Source organism: Equus przewalskii, chromosome 2 (assembly GCF_037783145.1).
Source record: "Equus przewalskii isolate Varuska chromosome 2, EquPr2, whole genome shotgun sequence".
In the NCBI taxonomy this organism is placed as follows: Eukaryota; Metazoa; Chordata; class Mammalia; order Perissodactyla; family Equidae; genus Equus; species Equus przewalskii.
Genome location: NC_091832.1, coordinates 66,049,158 through 66,070,403, shown reverse-complemented (window position 1 = coordinate 66,070,403; position 21,246 = coordinate 66,049,158). Strand labels below are relative to the sequence as shown.

The 21,246-nt window shown below is 34.9% G+C and overlaps 1 protein-coding gene across 33 annotated transcripts in view; it reads right to left on the bottom strand.

Annotated features, from left to right (window-relative positions):
- The window catches only part of NEK1 (NIMA related kinase 1), a 220,222-nt gene that overhangs the window by 63,544 nt on the left and 135,432 nt on the right, over positions 1–21,246 (bottom strand). For all 33 annotated transcript variants that reach the window (XM_070611442.1, XM_070611468.1, XM_070611449.1 and 30 more), the window contains 4 exons: positions 17,072–17,203; positions 15,103–15,168; positions 14,795–15,023; positions 108–260 (listed from right to left, as the gene is read on the bottom strand). In XM_070611442.1, coding sequence (XP_070467543.1) covers positions 108–260; positions 14,795–15,023; positions 15,103–15,168; positions 17,072–17,203 — 580 coding nt within the window. The remainder of the gene's footprint in view (positions 1–107; positions 261–14,794; positions 15,024–15,102; positions 15,169–17,071; positions 17,204–21,246) is intronic.

The following is a 21,246-nucleotide window of genomic DNA, read 5'->3' as shown; positions in this document are numbered from 1 at the left end:
ATGATCTTTTACAAATAATTCACTTAAAATAGACACATCTTAAAAAATACAATTTGATTTTTAATAGTATTATTTCTAGTATGGAAAAACAGCTACTCTCTGCTTACCCCTTCCAACGGCTGTGTTCTCCAATAGTTCTGTCTGCAGTTGTAGTTCAGCTTCTCCAAGTATCTTTAGAACAGAATTGGTAGGGCTTTTTCCCCAGACTCTTCTTGGAGATCCACCAGGATCTAATTTAATAACCTCTCCCACCGTATGTTCTAGAAGAGAAAGATACAAAAAATAATTTTCAATGATAGAACGTAATAATAATAATCCTGCATTATAAGTCAGATTTAAGGTCTTCTACCAGTTAAGTGTTTCGTGAGAAAAAGTTTTTGTAAACAAACAGCATATAATGATGATGTTTAAAGAAAGACTTTCAGGGAATGAACGACGAATGATAGAAAGAACAGAAGCAACTGACACTAGTAACAAGAAAAATATCTAGTATTGCCTTTTTAAATACTTAAGAATTAAATTCTAGTTTTAGGGAACATAAAGCATAAATTATAATATACTATAATTTTAATTCGAGAAAATAAAAAATGAAGATAGTTAAGCAATAATTTTGGGGAGTACAAAAAAATAAAAATATTTTGTTTCTATAAACTTAATTATAGAGAATAGAAAACAAATCCTAAGATAAATGTGCATGTGAATTAAAAGTAGAGAAAAGTATTTCTAAGAAATTTTGTTTTATTTTATCTTATACATCATAAGTAGGCAACTGACACTTTCTGACATTAACAATTTTGGGTAAACCTTATAAATAAAATTTAGCAAGCAAAAAATAGAAAATTATCTACTAAAGTCTGAGTCTTTAGAACGTTTAATAGTAGTACATTTAGTATATAGGTACCTAGCAGTAATAGACAGGATATAACCTCAAATATTATGGAGTATAAGACATATAAACTTTCCATGGTAACCAAATACAAGTTGGTACAAATTTCTGTGTACCAGTTTCATAAAAGTAAGCACCTGCAAATCAACGGGTAATATTCAGTTTTGTACAGCCAAAATGATTACCAATAGGGAACTGATTTTCAAAAAGATGGCTAAAAGAGAGTAGAGAACCCAGAAATAACTTACAGCCACTTGGTGTCTGACAAAGATGCCAAAGCAATCTAATGTCGGGGGAGGCTCTTTAACAAACAAAACTGGAAAAACCGAATGTCCATATGAAGACATTTAGACTTTATCCCCTTTGATGTGGGGAAGGAAAACCATGTGGAGTTGTGATCTCTCTGAGCAGAGGTCACAGAACTGGAAGTCCAGGGAGGCAAAAGCGGTTAATGTTGGCAGAACAGAGCCCTGAAGAGTAGAAAGCTACACAGAGAGAGAACTCAGGAGAACTGTGAAGAGCCTGGTTCAAGTCGAGCTGAATACCGATCAGCACATGTGTGAGGAAATAACTGCAGTCTAGAGAAAAGACTACCCAAAAGGAGTAGAGGGAATAATACTTGGACTTCACAAAGGATCAGAAACAGTCCCTACTCCCACCAGCCAGAAAAGAAAGTCTTATAATTCACAAGGCATCAAGTAGATTACTCAGAAAGGTTTTTGACACAGTAAAGGGGGAAACATCAGCCACAGACTAAACATTGCTCTGGTTCTACCTAACAAAGCTTAAAAGCAAGACCTAAAAGGGTCAAGCTATTTACAAGTAACTGAACTGTGTCTCAGAACAAAGGTCAAGAATATTTATAAGAACACAAAAATATATAGCACGCATCAAGGTAAAATTCACTGTTTGGCTTCCAAACAAAAATGACCAAGCATGCACAGAAGCAGTATTCAACCTAAGATAAAGAGGAAAAAAAAAATCAACCAATCAAATCAACCCCAAAATGATAGACATGATGTAATTAGTAGACAAGGACATTTATAACTGTCATTATAACTGAATTCCATATTTTCAACAAGCTAGAGAGAAGATTGATGGTGATTATTAGAGACAAGGAAAACATTAACAATATCCATACTGAACTTCTAGAAAGGGAGAGAGAAAAAAGGTGGAAAAAATTACGGCAAAGAATTTTCCAAATTTGATGAAAACACTATACTCACAAATCTGAGAAGTTCAACAAAACTCAAGCAAAAGAAACAGGAAGAAAATGACACAAAAGCATGTTATGGTCAAATTTACTAAAACCAAGGCTTAGGTGAAAAATCTAAAAAGCATCCAGAAGAAATAAGGCATATTATACACAGAGGAATAAAGAATAAGAATGACAGAAGACTCTCATCAAAAGAAATGCAAACTGAAAGACACTGGAGCAACATAATTAAAGTACCAAAAGAAAAAAAGTCAACTCAGAATTCTATACCAGAAAAAATATCTTTGAAAAAGGAAGGCAAAATAAACACTTTCACAGACACACAAGAGCTGAAAGAATTCATCACGAGCATGAATGCATTACAAGAAATGTTAAAGGAAGTCCTTCAGGCAGAAGACAAATGATAACAAATGGAAATCTGATTTACACTAAAGAATAAAGACCACTGGAAGCAATAAATACATGGGTAGATACAAAAGATTTTTTCCTCTTATTATTCAAAACTCTTTAAAGGATAAATGACCATGATGTATTGTGGGGTTTATAGCATAAATTTTTTAAAAAAGAACAGCACAAAGACTGGGAGGGAACAAATATAAGTACATTATTGTAAGGTTCTTACACTAGATGTGAAATGTAATAAGTCACTTGAAGTCACTTGAAGATAGACTGTGGTAAGTTAAAGATGTATGCTATAAACTCTAAGGCAAATGCTAAAATAACACAACAATGAGCTATAGTTAATGAGCCAGTAACAGAGATAAAAGGGAATCATAAAAAATACTCAATCCAAAAGAAAGCAAAATAGAAATAGGAGAGCAAAGAGAACAAAGAATAGAAGAGACAAACAGAAAAACAAATAGCAAAATGGTATATTTAAATCCAACAATATCAACAATCATATTAAATGTAAATGGTCTAAACATACTAAGTTAAAAGTTGTAAGAGTGGATTAAAAAAGCAAACAACAATATGCTGCCTCTAAGAAATCTACTTTAAATATAGAGACATAAATAGATTAATAGAAAAAAAAGAGGATAAAGATATACCAGGCTAACATTGAGCAAAAAAGAGCAGAAGTGACCATATCAATATAAATACTTTAAAAAGAAACAATCCATTGATAATCAATTACAACACAGATGAATCTCAGAAAGCATTATGCTGAGTTAAAAAAGCTGGACACATTTAGATTGTCTATTTGGGATTTTTCTTCTTTGTTGAGGTAGGCCTGAATTGCTATAAACTTCCCTCGTCGAACCGCTTTTGCTGTATCCCACAGATTTTGGCATGTCGTGTTTTCATTTTCATTTGTCTCCAGGAATTTTTTTATTTCTTCTTTGATTTCTTCATTGACCCAATCATTGTTCAGTAGCATTTTGTTCAATCTCCACATTTTTGTGGCTTTTCTGGTTTTCTTTCTGTAGTTGATTTCCAGTTTCATACCTTTGTGGTCAGAAAAGATGCATGGTATTATTTCGATCTTCTTAAATTTATTGAGACTTGTTTTGTGGCCTAATATGTGATCAATCCTGGAGAATGTTCCATGGGCATTTGAAAAGAATGTGTATTCTGTGGTTTTTGGATGGAATGTTCTGTATATATCTACTAAGTCCATCTGGTCTAATGTGTCCTTTAAGGCGAGTGTTTCCTTATTGATCTTCTGTTTGGATGATCTATCCATTGGTGTAAGTGGAGTGTTAAAGTCCCCTACTATTATTGTGTTACTGTCTATTTCTCCTCTTATGTCTGTTAATAATTGCTTTATATATTTAGGTGCTCTTATGTTGGGTGCATAGATATTTACAAGTGTTATTATTTTCTTGTTGGATTTTTCCCTTTATCATTATGTAGTGCCCGTCTTTGTCTCTTATTACAGTTTTTGATTTTAAGTCTATTTTGTCTGATATAAGTATTGCTACCCCCGCTTTCTTTTCTTTGCCATTTGCATGGAATATCTTTTTCCATACTTTCACTTTCAGTTTGTGAGTGTCTGTAGGTCTGAAGTGTGTCTCTTGTATGCAGCATATACATGGATCTTGTTTTTTTATCCAGTTGGCCATCCTATGGCATTTGATTGGAGCATTTAGTCCACTGACATTTAACGTAGCTATTGATAAATATGTATTGATTGCCATTTTGTCACTTTTTCTTTTTTTTGGGGTGTTTTAGTAGTTGTTCTCAGTTCCTTTCTTTTCAGTTGCGTTTCTATACACTAACAATGAAGTATCAGAAAGAGAAATTAAGAATACAATCCCATTTACAATTACAACAAAAAGAATAAAATACCTAGGAATAAACTTAACGAAAGAGGTGAAAGATCTGTACACTGAAAACTATAAGACATTGTTGAAAGAAATCGAAGAAGACACAAAGAATGGAAAGATATTCCGTGCTCTTGGACTGGAAGAATTAACATTGTTAAAATGTCCATACTTCCTAAAGCAATCTATAGATTCAACGCAATCCCTATCAAAGTCCCAACAACATTTTTTACAGAAATAGAACAAAGAATCCTAAAATTTATATGGAACAACAAAAGACCCAGAATAGCCAAAGGATTCCTGAGAAAAAATATTAAAGCTAGAGGTATCACACTCCCTGATTTCAAATTATACTACAAAGCCGTAATAACCAAAATAGCATGGTACCGGCACAAAAACAGACACACAGATCAATGGAACAAAATTGAGAGCCCAGAAGTAAACCCACAAGTTTATGGACAGCTAATATTCGACAAGGGAGCCAAGAGCATACGATGGAGAAAGGAGAGTCTCTTCAATAAATGGTGTTGGGAAAACTGGACAGCCACATGCAAAAGAATGAAAGTAAACCATTCCCTTACACCATGCACAAAAATCAACTCAAAATGGATTAAAGACTTGAATGTAAGACCCGAAACCATGAAACTTCTAGAAGCAAACATAGGCAGTATGCTCTATGACATTGGTCTGAGCAGCATATTTTCAAGTCCCATGTCTGACCGGGCAAGGGAAACAAAAGAAAAAATGAACAAATGGGACTACATCAAACTAAAAAGTTTCTGCACAACAAAGGAAACCATCAACAAAACGAAAAGACAACCTAACAATTGGGAGAAGATATTTGCAAACCACATATCAGATAAGGGGTTAATATCCAAAATATACAAAGAACTCATACAGCTCAAGAACAAAAAAACCAACAATCCAATTAGAAAATGGGCAAAAGATCTGAACAGAGATTTCTCCAAAGAAGATATATGAATGGCCAACAGGCATATGAAAAGATGCTCAACATCATTAGCTATCAGGGAAATGCAAATCAAAACTACAATGAGGTATCACCTCACTCCGGTCAGAATGGCTATAATTAACAAGACAGGAAACAACAAATGTTGGAGAGAAGGGAACTGCTGGTGGCAGTGCAAACTGGTGCAGCCACTATGGAAAGCAGTATGGAGTATCCTCAGAAAATTAAGGATAGATCTACCATATGATCCAGCTATTCCACTGCTGGGTATTTATCCAAAGAACTTGAAAACACAAAGGCATAAAGATACTTGCACCTCTATGTTCATTGCAGCATTATACACAATAGCCAAGACTTGGAAGCAACCTAGGTGCCCATCAAGGGACGAATGGATAAAGAAGATCTGGTATTTATACATGATGGACTACTACTCAGCCATAAGAAATGACGAAATCTGGCCATTTGTGACAACATGGATGGACCTTGAGGGTATTATGCTGAGTGAAATAAGTCAGAGGGAGAAAGTCAAATACCATATGATCTCACTCATAAGTAGAAGATAAAAACGACAGAAAAAAAAAAACAAAACACATAGCACTGGAGATTGGACTGGTGGTTACCATCGGGGAAGGGGGGAAGGCAAAAGGGGTGATTAGGGTCACATGTGAGGGGATGCACTATAATTAGTGTTCGGGTGGTGAACATGATGTAATGTATACAGAATTTGAAATATGACGTACATCCGAAAAAAATGAAAATTAAAAAGAAAAGAAGCTGGACACAAAAGGGTACAAACTGTTAGAGTCTGTTTAAATAATATTCTAAAACAGAGTGAGTTAATCTAAGATACAAAAAATTCAGAAAAAGTTGCCTCTGGGAGGCCAGGAGCAGAGACTGACTGGGAAGAGAGATGGAACTTTTGGGGGTGATGGTAATGTTCTGTATCTTGATAGGGGTTTGGATTATGTAGGTCTAGGCATTTGTTAAAACTCAGCAATGCACAGTTAAGATTTTTGCATTTCATTGTATGTAAATAAATATTGAACTCTTTTTAATGATATATATGCTGCAAACTACTTAGGGCAAAGTGCACCGATGTCTGCAATGAACTCTGAACTGCATCAAAAAATATGATAGACTAATTGATGGATAGAAGGATGGACAGATACGTGATCAAGCAAGCATAGCAAAATCTTAATGGCAGAATCTAAATGGAGGGTCTATGGTGTTCATTTTGAAATTATTTCAATTTTGCCACATTTGAAATTCTTCATAACAAAATGTTGGGAAAAGTAAATCATGTATAATCATACGATGGAACATTACACCGCTATAAAAAAGAACAACGGGATTTTTTTATGTACTGGTATAAAAAGATCTACAAGATATATGTATAAGTAACATAAAAAAATAAAAATATAGATAATATATAATAATGTAAAATGCAAGGAGCAAAAAATATGTCCTTTTTCATGTACACATACATACACAAACCTATGTGTGAACAAGCTCTGGAAGTATAAACAGTGAACTAGTATCAGTGGTTACTTGGTAAGAGAAAAGGAAATGAAATAAAAAGTGTTGAGGCAGGAGAGAAACTTCAACAACAAACTATTGATAATATGTGATGTTTTTATCACATGAATACATTGCCTAATTAATAAATTAAACATGATTTTTGAAGTCATGAGACAAAATATTTGTCTAACAGTATTCTCAGTCTCATATTAACTTTTCACAGGAAAGTGCTTTTAATAAGGTAATAAGGTACCTGATAGGTCCTCATATATTTGTCTGAGATAGGCTTATACGATCATTCAAGATTATCCAATTCCCAACAATCAACAAAGTGAAAAGATACACAGAATGGGAAAAAATATATGCAAACCATATATCTGACAAGGAGTTAATATCCAAAATATACAAAGAACTCATTCAACTCAATAGCAAAAACGCAAATAACACAATTAAAAAAACGGGCAAAAGACCTGAATAGATATTTTTCCAAAGAAGACAGATGAAAGGCCAACAGGTACATGAAAAAATGCTCAACATCACTAGTCATTAGAGAAATGTAAATCAAAACCACAATGAGATATCACCTTATGTCTGTTAAGATAGTCATCATCAAAAAGACAAGAAAACAGGGGCTGGCCCAGTGGCGCAGCAGTTAAATTTGCACGCTCCACTTTTGATGTCTCAGGGTTCACTGGTTCAGATCCTAGGCAGGGACCTAAGCACCACTTGTCAAGCCATGCTGTGGCAGGCGTCCCACATATAAAATAGAGGAAGATGGGCACACATGTTAGTTCAGGGCCAATCTTCCTCAGCAAAAAGAGGACCACATATAAAATAGAGGAAGATGGGCACACATGTTAGTTCAGGGCCAATCTTCCTCAGCAAAAAGAGGATTGGTGGTGGATGTTAGCTCAGGGCTAATCTTCCTCAAAAAAAAAGACAAGAGATAACAAATGCTGGCAAGGAGGTGGAGAAAAGGGGGACTCTCATGCACTGCTGGTGGGACTCCACAGTAAGGAGTTTCCTCAAGAAATAAAACATAGTACTACTATATGATCCAGCAATTTCACCTCTAGGAATATACAAAAAGGAGATGAAAACACTAACTTGAAAAGATATCTTCATCCCCATGTTCATAGCAGCATTACTTACAATAGCTAAGACATGCAAACAACCTAAATGTCCCTGGACAAAGGAATGAATAAAGAAGGTGTGGTATATATATACAACGAATATTATTCAGCCATAAGAAATGAGGAAACCTTGCCATTTGCAACAACATGGACGGACCCTGAGGGCATTGTGCTAAGTGAAATAAGTCAGACAGAAAGACAAATACTGTATGATCTCACTTATATGTGGAATCTTAAAAAACAAACAGAAAACCAGACTCAGATAAAAAGAGATCAGATTTGTGGTAACCAGAGGCGAAGGGTTGGGGTGGGGCAACTGGAGACAGGTGGTCAAAAGATACAAACTTCCAGGGCTGGCCTGGTTGTTGCAGTGGTTAAGTTTGCATGCTCTGCTTCAGCGGCCGAGGGTTTGCCAGGTCAGATCCTGGGTGTGGACCTATGCACCGCTTATCAAGCCACGCTGTGGTAGGCATCCCACATATAAAATAGAGGAAGACGGGCACGGATGTTAGCTCAGCATGTAATCTTCCTCAAAAGAAAAAAAGTGGAGGAAGATGGGCATAGATATTAGTTCAGGGCCCAGGGCCAATCTTCCTCAGCAGAAAGAGGAGGATTGGCAGTGATGTTAGCTCAGGGCTAATCTTCCTCAAAAAAAAAAAAAGACACAAACTTCCAGTCACAAGATAAGTACTAGAGATGTAAAGTACAGCTTGATGACATAGTTAACACTAGTGTATGATATACAGGAAAGTTAAGAGAATAAATCCAAAGGTTCTCATGACAAGGAAAAAGTCTTTTCCCGTTTTGCTCTCTCTTTTTATTGTATCTATATAAGATGATGGATGCTAATTATTGTGCTAATCACCTGACAATTAAGGCAAGTCAAGCCATTATGCTGTACACTTTAAACTTACACAGTGATGTATGTCAATTACATCTCAATAAAACTGAGAAAAAGAAGACCCAATTCTTTTGGTTTTGGTCTGCATATGACCTTTCTTCCCATTTTTAAGAAAGTATGGCAGGGATTTTTTCATCCTCTATAAGACTTACTTGCACCTCTCTCCCCTTGCCTCTATCCCATCCTGTCACACTGGCGATAGTCTACTGCCTGAGAGCCGCTCTAAATTATCTCCAGCCCCACCATCTGAGAGGTCTCACAACACGAGCTGTGTTTGTCTTCACATTTATCTAACGACTACCTTTCCTATATAAAATCTGTGCCATATGATATGGAATACAAAACATGCAGTACAAGTCAGATGAGCTTATTTTAAAAGTTTGCATCATAAAAGAAAACACAGGCAAAAGATATTTGAATAAATGAAGAAAACATTTAGAGCATGTGATTAGCTCCTGAAAAATAATAAATAATATTCTATGATTTAAAAAATAATAGAAGAGGTTTACTTTTAATAGAGTACAGAAAAGTGAAGAAAGGTTTCCAGAAAGAAGGGGTGGGAAGTGTGGATACTAATCCAGTATGTCAAATGTTGTGGATACGTAAAACAAAGAGAGGTAACTAGCTTTCAAGTTACCAATGTGAAGGTCTTTGGTAACCCTGAAAAGAACAGTTGCGATGGAGAAGTGGGGACGTCGGCTAAGCAGTGGCTGAAGTGAGTTAAGGGAGACTGGAAGGAGAGGAACTGGAGCTGTGAACAGATCACACTTTCAAGAGTTCTGCTATAAAGAGGACTTCAGAGATGGGGTGAAAGTCCAAGAACAGGGACAGAAAAGAAAAGAAAGCAGCAGCTATGCAAAGGACTTGGGAGGGAGTGAAGAGCACAACGGAAAGGAAAGAGCTTGGCATGTTTTGAGAACTGAAAAGTGCGAAGTGAGTAGGTAGAAAGAAATGGATAGAAGGAGTGGGCCAGGGAAAACCACAGGAGAGCCTTGTAGATAAGGAAAAGGACTTTGGATTTTTATTCTAATGCAGCAGAAATCAATTAGGTTCTAAAGTGAGAGAGTGATGTGATATACTTTGCCCTTCTAATCAGCATAAAACATTTTCAAGTCTCTTTTTCATAAGGTTACACTAACTCTACATTCCTCCCAAGTCTACATCTCTCTTCCTCTTCATAGCTCAGCTTCCATAAAAGGTTCTAAACTCCTTTTACTTGCTCACCTTCCATCTGCTTCTTAATTCCTGGATTCTATTTCTGCCCCTAGCACTCTAATGACAGTGCTTTCATTAAGGTCACAGTGCCTCTTCCCGGACAAACCCACTGTAAATTTTTTAGCCTTCAACTTGTCATTTCTCTTCATGAAGTACTCTCTTTTTCATTTTAAATCCATATCACACTCTCAATTTTCCTAACTCTGACTATTCCTCACTTTCTTTTCAAAATCCTTCTTCCTCTGACAAAGTCTTAGAAGAGTTTCACACGAAGCCCTTAGAAATCTGTCCCCTTAGTATCTCTTAAATATGTCATCTTCTCTTTATTATCTTCCAGTAAGTTAGTGTTAAGGTCATCAATAATTTTTGTCTAAATTACTGCAAGAGCCTCTGAAAACTGGTCTCAAGGACTTCTACTTCTGAATAAGATGGAATAGGGTAACTAGAGTTATGCTATTGCCTAAATAACCAAAACAACTGGACAAAATAAATAAAAGAATGGTTTCAAGACACTGGACAAGAGACAATTAAGAACACAGATCCCCAAGAGAAAAGGAACAAACAAGATGATTCCTATGATTGCCCCAGCTAGCTGCCTTGAGAGAGTTTCCAGGCTGCAGCCCAGGAAAGGGAAGCCAGGCAGAGTCCAGAAGACTCTAATTTCAGGAGATAGAGCTGGGATTCTTGGGAGACCAAGCCAAGTAGAAAAAGAATTCCAGAGATTTGCAGAGGGAAGCCCTTGAGTATTCAGCAGAGTAGTGATCCAAGCAAACATGTGAGAAAACTACCCAAGGTAAAAAAAGAACTACTCAAAAAGATGACAGGAAACACAGGACATAAAATATCTGCTCCCACCAGTCAGACTGGAAAATGGTATAACTCATGGTACACTGGGTACTGAGAAGGGTTTTATTTCTGCAGTGGGAAATAATTAGCACTGGACTAAACATGGCTCTGATTTCACCTAACAAATCTCAAAAACAAGACATGAATGGATCAAACTGAGCCCAACTAACTTACATGCATTCCAGAACTAAGCTCCAGAATAATTATAGAAAGACAAAAATACCTAGCACTCAACAAGGTAAAATTCCCAATGTCTGGCATCCAATCAAAAGTTGCCAGTCATGCAAAGAAGCAGAAGAATATGACCTATAATGAGGAGAAAAACCAATCAATCAAAATGGACCCAAAAATGAGACAGGTGTTAGAATCAGCAAGCAAGGGTATTAATGAAGTTTTTACAACTGTATTCCATATGATCAAAAAATTAAGTAGAGACATGGCAGCTATAAAAAAAAAATCCAATCAAACTTCTAGAGATGAAAACTATAGTATCTGAGATTAAAAATACAGTGGATGAGATTAATAGTAGATTAGGCAACGCAGAAAAAAATAAGTGAATTTGAAGATAGAGTAACAGAAACTATCCAGAATGAAACACACAGAATAAAAAGTATCTAAAAAATGAAAAGAGCATTACTGAGCTATGAGATAACTTCAAGCTGCTTAATATACATGAAATTGCAGTCCACAAAGGAGAGAAGGGGGAGGAGACACAGAGATATTTGAAGAAATACTGGCAAAGAAATTTACAATTTATGAAAATTATAAACCCCCAGATCCAAGATGCTCAATGAACACCAAGTAAAAGAAACATGAGAAAAACTATAATAAGGCATTTCACAATCAAATTGCTCAAAACCCATGATAAGGAGAAATCTTAAAAGCACTCAGAGAAAAATGTCATGTTATGTACAGAGGAGTAACGATTTCTTGTCAGAAACAAAGCAAGTGAGAAGACAATGGACCAACATCTTTAAAGCACTGAAAGACGAAACTGCCAACCTAGAACTCTATACCCAGAGACAACATCTTTTAAAAATTAAGGTAAAATACTTTTCAGTATACAAAAGTTGAAAGAATCTATCACCTACATTGCAAGAAACATTAAAAGAAGTCCTTCAGTCAGAGGGAAAATGATACCACATGGATATATGAATCTAAACAAAGAAATTAAGAACACCAGAAATGGTAACTACATGGATAAATACAAAAAGACTTTTTTTCTTAGTATTTAAATCTCTTTAAAGGATAATTAGAGTTCTGATTCCTGGGAAGATGGAGTAAGCACACATCAACCTGTGCCTCTCACTAAACACAGCTATAAAAACCAGGACAAAATGCATGAAGCAGCTACTTGAGAACTCTTGAGAAGCAAACAGCAGCAGCCGGATTAGGGAAGAAGAGAAAAACTCAAAGTACCACCAAACTGGTGAAAATTTACCATGCTCCCCCCTCCAGTATTCCCCAGTCAGGCTTTAGTATGCCAGAAACCCATAAGTAGGCACCAGGGTACAGATAGAGAGAGCTCGAAGAGAAGCCTTCTAGTTCTAGCTCAAAGAATGGAGAAGGGATATTCTAATGCTTGGAGAGAGTAAGGAAATCTTTCAGTACTTTTCTTTCTTTACTCTGTCATCTCCTTTACCAGCCCCCCTCCCCCAATCCCATGGTGGCAGGAGCAGCAGCTGGTAAACAGAACCCACAGCAGATAAAACTAGGGGAGAGAAGCTCCTTTTCTGTTTCGTGGAAATGTGGTTCCGAGAGGATGGGGCCAACTCTCATTGCTGTTTTTTCTTATATTTCTATATTTTTCTATGTTTCTCACCATATGGAGTAAGGTAACTAAAGCCTCAGCTTTCTGACCAGATGACCAAAGAGAGGAGACCCAGGGAACCAGAAAAAACTAGGGAGATAGTGAAGAAAAAAGAACTCAAGAAAGCAACTCCATAAAGCTGTTTATTATTACCTGGGCTCACCACCCACCCTCCCCACCCTGCAATATGTGCATGCATGGATCTGATCCTACTCAGCATATCAAAGAATAGGACAATGGAACTAACCACAGATGACTGCCCAGGTCCCAGACTAGTCACTGCCAGATAGATCAAAACAGCACTGACAGGCTTTGAAAAAAGAACGGCTATTGGAACCACAGGCCACAGAGAGCGGACAGGAACTTGTGACCTGACTCTAACTAGGTCAACTGCCTGCCAAATATTGATAAAAATATCAATATTCTCCATAGGATTTAAACAAGACCCAGAGTCTCATAGGGAAATACTCAAAATGTTGAGGATGTAATTCAAAATTACTCAGCATAAGAAGAACCAGGGAAATCTCAACTCTCGTGGGAGAAGATGGCTATCTCATGGGAGATGGCTATTCACAGCCAACACCAACATAACACAGATGCCGGAAATATCTAACAAAGACTTTAAAAACGGTCATTATGAAAATGCTCCAGGAAGCAATCATGAACACTCTTGACAGTGGAAATAGAAAAACAGAACGCAATGGAAAAAGAAAATTTGAGGAAAGAAATAGAAGATATAAAGAAAATTACATGAAATTCAAATTTCAGTGTCCTTAAATAAAATTTTAATGGAAACAAAACCATGCTAACATTTGCATATTGTCTACTGCTGTTTTGCAATGATAGAGTAGAGAAGATGCAACAGAGTCTATATGGCCTCAAAGCCTAAAATATTTACTATCTGGCCATTTACAGAAACATCTACTAATCCCTGTTAAAGACTCCCCTCCGTACTCAGAATAAGTTCATACGGTTTGACAGAGCCAACGTACAAGACTCTTCATGATCTGGCCCTGCTCGCTCTTTCAAGGCTTCTTGCTTGCCATTCTTTGTCTTGAATTCTGAACTTTAGCCATCCAAGCTGAATTGTATCCAGTTTCCTGAAGTTCACACGCTCTCTCACTTCTGGGTCTTGGCTATTCTCTGCCTAAAATACTGTGTGGCTTTTGGTTTAGCTAACTACTTATCCTTCAGCACATCGTTTTTTCCAGAAATCATTTCCTTGGCCCTCCTAAGACTGATTTATGCTCTGAAACATATTCTTACAGTAGTTTATGATTATTCCTAGCTTATTACTTATCAACTATAATTGCCTCTTTACATGCCTCCCTTTGCACTAGACCCTAAGCTCCTTAAAGGACCTGACTATGTCTTAACCGTTATTATATCCTCACTGCTTAGGAGTGGTGTAGAATTGGACTCAATAAGGAACTGTTGAATAAGTAAACAAAATAAATGCTATGGAGTTTTTGGTTTTTTTTTAATGCAAAGAACTTTAATAAAAATAGTCCATCAAAAAAATTACTTAAAACTATACTTAGTTGATAGTCAGACTTGTCCTTTTTAGAATGTAAGTTCCATAAAAGCACATATGTTTTTGTTCGTTGTTTTATCTCCAGTGCCTAGGACAACGCAAGAAAATAATAGGTGCTCAGTAATTATTGTTGAGTAAATGAATCATTGAGTGAGATCATCTCAATACCCTTTCTAAATTCCTAAGGGATCTTTCTGAGATTTTATGAAAATTCATTACCCTGCTTCTCATCAAGAATTATTCCTGGTAATAGATTAATTTAACATGGTAGAAAGAGTTAAAATAATACAATTTCAATATGTATCATTCATTTCCTTTCTCACACTACACTTTTGTAGTAAAAATTTTTCCTATTCTTAAGGTTGAATAGTTTTCTCCATTTTTCACATATAGAAATTCTCCCAGCCTCTCTCAATCCCTCTAAGTATTCTTTCCTTCAGAGCCCCCATCTATGAGTTTGCATGGGTGCTAGACCAAAATAGGATTATACACTTCTACACCTACTTTCAGTTGCAGAGAAGGATGTATCCAATGTTAACTCATCCAGAGGAATCACAAGTTGACCTCCTGCCTCCCATTTCTTGCGATCAGATGAAACTGATTTTTCTTTCTCATGCTCTTTGGCTTCTTCATGAACAATTATCTCGCATGTATCAGGACGACACTGCTTTCCTGTTTCATCTTCTTGAGCTTTCAGGTGTTGATTTAATCTACGTAATATTTCTCGCTTACTCTGAAAGAGTTAAAATGTTGTGTTTTAATATGTATATAAGTAAAACGACTGACAGAGAAAATTTGAAAATTGTACCTACTGAAATAGCATTGTTAGTCTTTTGCATTTCTTCTGAGGTTTCCTGGGTATCAGTTACACTTCCGTCCTTTAAACACAGATAGTTATAGAGTAAGAAATAATGTCATTTTTAAATTTATTTAAAAGTCTACCTTAAAAATTTGATAATTTTGTTACTTTGTTTTTCATTAAATTGCTTCTTGTGAATATTTTTATTCCTGTAAAATGTTAACATAGTTTCCTTCATTATCAGCAGTGAGAAATAGTTAAAGATAGTCAAGTAACAGACTTAATATATAGTAGATGAGCCAATTCTCAATTATTTGCCGTATGTTTGGATTTTTGATCATATATTTAACTATATCTTCTTTTTTGGCACCCAACTTTGGTAATTTTAAGTCAATGGTAGAATTAAAAAGAAAATTAATTCATATATTCTCTTAATTAGAACTAGGAAAAGTTTTGATGGATAAAGTAATTCAAGATAGGCAGTGTCATTTTGAAGTCGTCTTTATGTTTCATGTATATATATTCTTATTAAGCCATGCTACTAAACATAATTGAGAATTGGTTTTTCTCCCTAAGCAAAGAGAGTAACTATAATAAGTTCTGAGTCCTTTGTACTATTGATAATATAAACTTTTTCTTTTCATTAGTATAATCATAGCAATCTAAAGCACCTAGAATTTTTAAATATATGAAAAGAAGAAATTAGTAGTTATGAAAGCCACAAAAGCAAAGGTATCTGGAAGACTCACAGTAAATTTTCAAAGTTTTACGTAAGCAATATTTACCAAGAAAACACACTAAGAAGAACCATTTAGTTACATGGATTACCTCAATTTTGTAATATTTGAAAAAAATACAAGAGTATAGTGGTCAGTTTTAAAGTAATACATGTAAATGAGACAAAGAGCATTTTACCCAGTAGTCAGGAATTAGCAGTCGCTACAATCAGAGAGATGAACAGCTACTTGAGATGTGAAACTGGGTACCAGGAAGGGAACCACACAGTGGTATGTATCTAAAGTAGTGAACAACGTAGCACATGCAAAGTCGTTACCAGAAGGAAAAAGAGACTAAGCCTAGTTGAAGAACAACAGTTTCTTATATGCAGTTCTTGAGAGTGATGAAGAAACTTGTATTTTCCTACTCAGTCTTATTTTCAAGATAAACACAAAGGCAGTAAAAAACTGGTGTAGCAATAACAACAGGGTTGTCTGCAAAAACCTAATGAAACTCAAAAATTAAAAGGCACAGACATTAATTACCAGGAAAGGAGAAAATCAGGTTAATGTGTTATATTATGATTCAGTAAGACATTTTCCCCTCTGTCAGATGAATTTGAGGCTGAAATCCCATGTCATAAACCCATTTCCCTTAATCCCAGAACAGAGTTTTCACATTTTAGATGAATACTCAGCACATACTTCCAAGTTTTAATTTTTCACTTGTGCACATTTCTTTGTTTCACTATCTATATGACACGATAGAGATTCAGAAGTAGAAGGTAAAAGAAATAATAGACGAATTAAGTGTAATTATGCTGAGTCCTCTAACATTTCCTAAGCCAAAAAATTTAAAATAAATGTAAACATGTCTTGGACTTTATTCCTAGAGTCAATTACTTTAAGTACCAAAGACATTATTTTTCAAAAAGTGAAAGCTTTTGTTTCATTGTGAAAGCTAGGGTATAAAAATGTTTGCTGCATTATTTTTGGTACATTTTCATATATATTTGTTCACTATTCTTTTAAAGTAAAAAAGAGAGAATCATTTCAATATATTTTTATCTACAACGTGGTCCTACATATAAAACTTACGGCAGCAAGGCTCCAATATTCAGAGTAAACCATACACAAAAATCCTAAGAAATAATTTTTTTCCCCAGAAAAATCTAATAGGACATTAGGAATTAACATAATTTCATTAAATTTAATCCTTTTAATAATCTTTTGACTATGAGGAATTCTTAATTTTAGGAAACTTACCATACCCACTTCTTTCAAAGCTGAAGTCACAGAAATAACAGATCTCATCTGTTGCTTCGACGGAGAGCCGCCTGCTTCATGCTGTCCCGAAGGTGGAGACATATCAGAACTCTTTACTCCTTTAGCCACCAACTATAACAAAGAATTTAAATACATTGGGAAATTCAGATTTTCATGAAGAAATAAAATGGCATATATAAGATCACTGTTTATCCATTCTATCCACAAGTAGTCTTTTTTCATTCCTCAATTTTTAGCGTGCAAAGCAACATGCTAGGTGCAGAAACATCAGTGAATAAAGAGAAACTTCTCTGGCCTGAGATGTAAAATAATCATGTGTCATGTAGTACTAAATAACTCCTTTCTATTACATTAACCACGTTTCATAAAATTATCTTAAAAAACAAAATGTCTTCTAAAAGATTAAATATTAGTCTTCTCATTTTAATTTTAATCCATTACAACATTTGTGGGAAGAAAAGACATTTTACTTATTCATCTTACACTTCAAAAAGAAAGGCTTCTGCAATTTCTGCAAGTTTGGTACAATCTTCTTAAAGTTTGAACATTAATCACCCAACATAAGAGCCCTCATTATAAAAATGTCAACATAAATGAGAATGTAAGAAGTGACATGTAAGGGTAATAAGATTTACTTCACTAAAAATATCGTTTGTTATATTCATATGTGTTCATTTCTATCTTGCCATTTAGACTCTAAACAATGTGAAATAGGATTCTGAATCCCTAATGTATATAAGGAAATGGTATTCGCAGGTATGCTCATAGTAACATGGCAGCAAATCCGCTCCCTACTTCTATCTCTTCTTCAAACCAGTAAACAAGAATTTCTGGTGAGTATATACTTGAAACGCAGTTTTTATTGAGCATCTTCTAAGCATAAGGTAGTAATACAATTCTAATATTTAGTCTCCTGGATGTGAATTTTACACTAGTATCTATATTATTCAAAAGAAGATGGAGGTAGCCAATATAGCACTGAAGGAGAAGAACAAAGTTGGAGGAATGACACTACTTAACTTCAAGACTTACTACAAAGCTACAGTAATCAAGACAGTACGGTATTGGCAAAAGAACAGACAAACAGATCAATGCAACAGAATAGAGCTCAGAAATAGACCCTCACAAATATAGTCAACTGATCTTTAACAAAGGAGCAAAGGCAATTCAATGGAGATAGTCTTTACAACAAATGATGCTGGAACACTTGGACATCCACAGGCAAAAAAATGTATCTAGACACAGACCTTACATGCTTCATAAAAATTAACTTGAAATTGATTATGGATCTAAATGTAAAATGCAAAAGTATAAAACTCCTAGAAGATAACACAGGAGAAACTCTAGATGACCTTGGATTTGGCAAGGACTCTTTAGATAGAACACCAAAGCCATGATCCATGAAAGAGAAAATTAATAAACTAGACTTCATTAAAATTAAAAACTTTTTCTCTGTGAAAGACACTGTTGAGAGAATGAGAATACAAGCCACAGACTGGGAGAAATTATTTGTAAAACACATAAGGGACTGTTAACCAAAATACACAAAGAACTGTTAAAACTCAACAATAAAAAAACAAACAATCCAATTAAAAAATGGGCAAAAGATCTGAACAGACACTTCACCAAAGAAAATACACAGATGGCAAATAAGCATTCAAAAAGATGCTCCACATCATATGCCAATTAGAGAACTGCAAATTAAAACAATGTGATACCTCTACACATTTATCCTGATGATGAAAATACAAAAAACTGACAACATCAAATGCTGCTGAGGATGTGGAGCAACAGAAACTTTCATTCATTTCTGATGAGAATGTAGAATGATATAGCTGACAGTTCGGCCATTTCTTACCAAACTAAAAATACTCTTACCATCTGACACAGCAATCATGCTCCTTGGTATTTACCCAAAGGAGCTGAAAACTTATGTCCACACAAAATAATGTACACAAATGTTTATAACAGTCTTATTCATAATCACCAAAACTTGGAAGCAACCAAGACGTCCTTCAGGAGGTAAATGGATATAAAAACTGGTACGTACATGGAATATTATTCAGCAAATAATGTTTAGAAACCTTAATATTAGAAACTTTATAATATTAAGAAACCTTAAATGCATATTACTAAGTGAAAGAAGTCAATCTGAAAAAGCTACATACTGTATGATTCCAACCCTATGATATTCTGGAAAAGGCAAAACTATGGAGACAATAAAATGATCTGCGGTGTTAGGGGTTGAAGTGAGATTAGAGGTGGTAAGAGGGATGAACAGGTAGAGCACAGAGGACTTCTAGGGCAATGAAAATATTCTGTATGATGTTACAATGATGGACATATGTTATTGTACATTTATTCAAACCCATAGAATGTACACCACCAAAAGTGAACTGTAATGTAAACTATGGACTTTCGGTGATGATGTGTCAACGTAGGTTCATCAGTTGTAACAAATGCACTACTCTGGTGGAGGAAGCTGATAATGGAGGAGGCTACACACGTGTGCAGACAGGGGATATATGGGAAATCTCTGTACCTTCCTTTCAATTTTGCTGTGAACCTAAAACTGCGCTAAAAAGATAAAGTCTTTAATGAGAAAAAAAAAAGATGGAAACATTGCTTTAACCCCACAGTTCAGCACTGTTGAGAAAGTATACTGATGTTTAAGATGTTATAATAAATAAAAAAAATTTAAAAAAATCTAGAGCTCACACAACCAAGTAGTATCTCCTTGAAAGATTATATAGAAATATTTTGAAACTTTATGATTGTCTTATTACCATAGAGTACATTCAAATTTTTACCACAAATTCTGAGGAAATAAAAATAAGCTCCAATTGGTTCTGAAAAATAGCAGCACTTTTAAAACAATTATGTTATTTCTCTAAATGATTATTTTGAAGCAAACAAATGAATTTGGATATACAAATTCTGCCATTTTATTTAAATTAGTAATTACTTCTCTCTCACATAGGATATTTATCAATTGTATTACACTAATTCACCTAAAGAAATGATTTCTGCCATTTCAATAAATAAGTCTGATGTGATCTGTGAGAAAATGAATAAATAATATCTGATTAAAAATTAATTAATCAACATATTCAAAGATGTGTTAAGCACAGTGCTAGATAATAGATATCTCAAATGAATGATATATGGTAACTATGTGAGGTGATAGATGTTTTAACTAACCTTATTTTGGTAATCATTTCACAACATATACATATATCAAATCATCACGTTGTACATCTTATACCTACACAATGTTATTCAACAATTATCTCTCAATAAAGCTAGAAAAAATCCCAACATATTGTAAACGAGAACTAATTACAATAAATAATTTTCAAACCAAAAAAAAAAAAATGGATGACATTATGGATTTATAAACCAGAAGAGAAAGGGGGACACATAAATCAATCAGTATGTTATAGAGAAATAAAAGTAGATAGATGTGTGCTACATGATCTGGAGAAAAAAAAAACAGAGTAAAAGCCAGAGAAAGAACTAACTGTATAAAGCCAGGAGGGGAGATGGTGAGAGTGGCCTTCATGGAGTAGCCAGTTTGAATAGCCATACATTGTTGAAAGAAAACACAGTTGAAGCAGGACAGTTCTGCACTCAAATCCAAAAACTCTCACTTCCTAGTCCTGTGATTTTTTCACTATTTCTTATCCTCTCTGAACTTCAAACTTTTTCTCTCTAAAATCGGAATGCTGTACTCATTATCTTCTTGTTATAGGGATTAAATGTGATAATTTACATAAAGTACACAGCTGTGTGCCTAATAAGTGGTATTAATTATTATAGTTCAGCAAACACTTATTTAGTTTCTATAAAGTAAGGTGATTTGGCTTAAACACTAAAAAGTCTGGTTTTAGTCCCTGATAAAATGAAGAAACTCGCACAAACCAAGTTTCTGATCTCTAGAATGTAGAACAAACACAGAAACCTCCCATTTGTGCATAATCAGAATTTAAAGTTTTAGCACTGCATAACGTTTTATGACACAGAAGTCAATAAGAAGCAGAAATCTGAAAGACAAATATTTTACATCATAAATTTTTTAAAAACTAAGATTTTTTTTTTAGATTCACCCTGAGCTAACATCTGTTGCTAATCTTCCTTTTTTTTTTCTCCCCAAA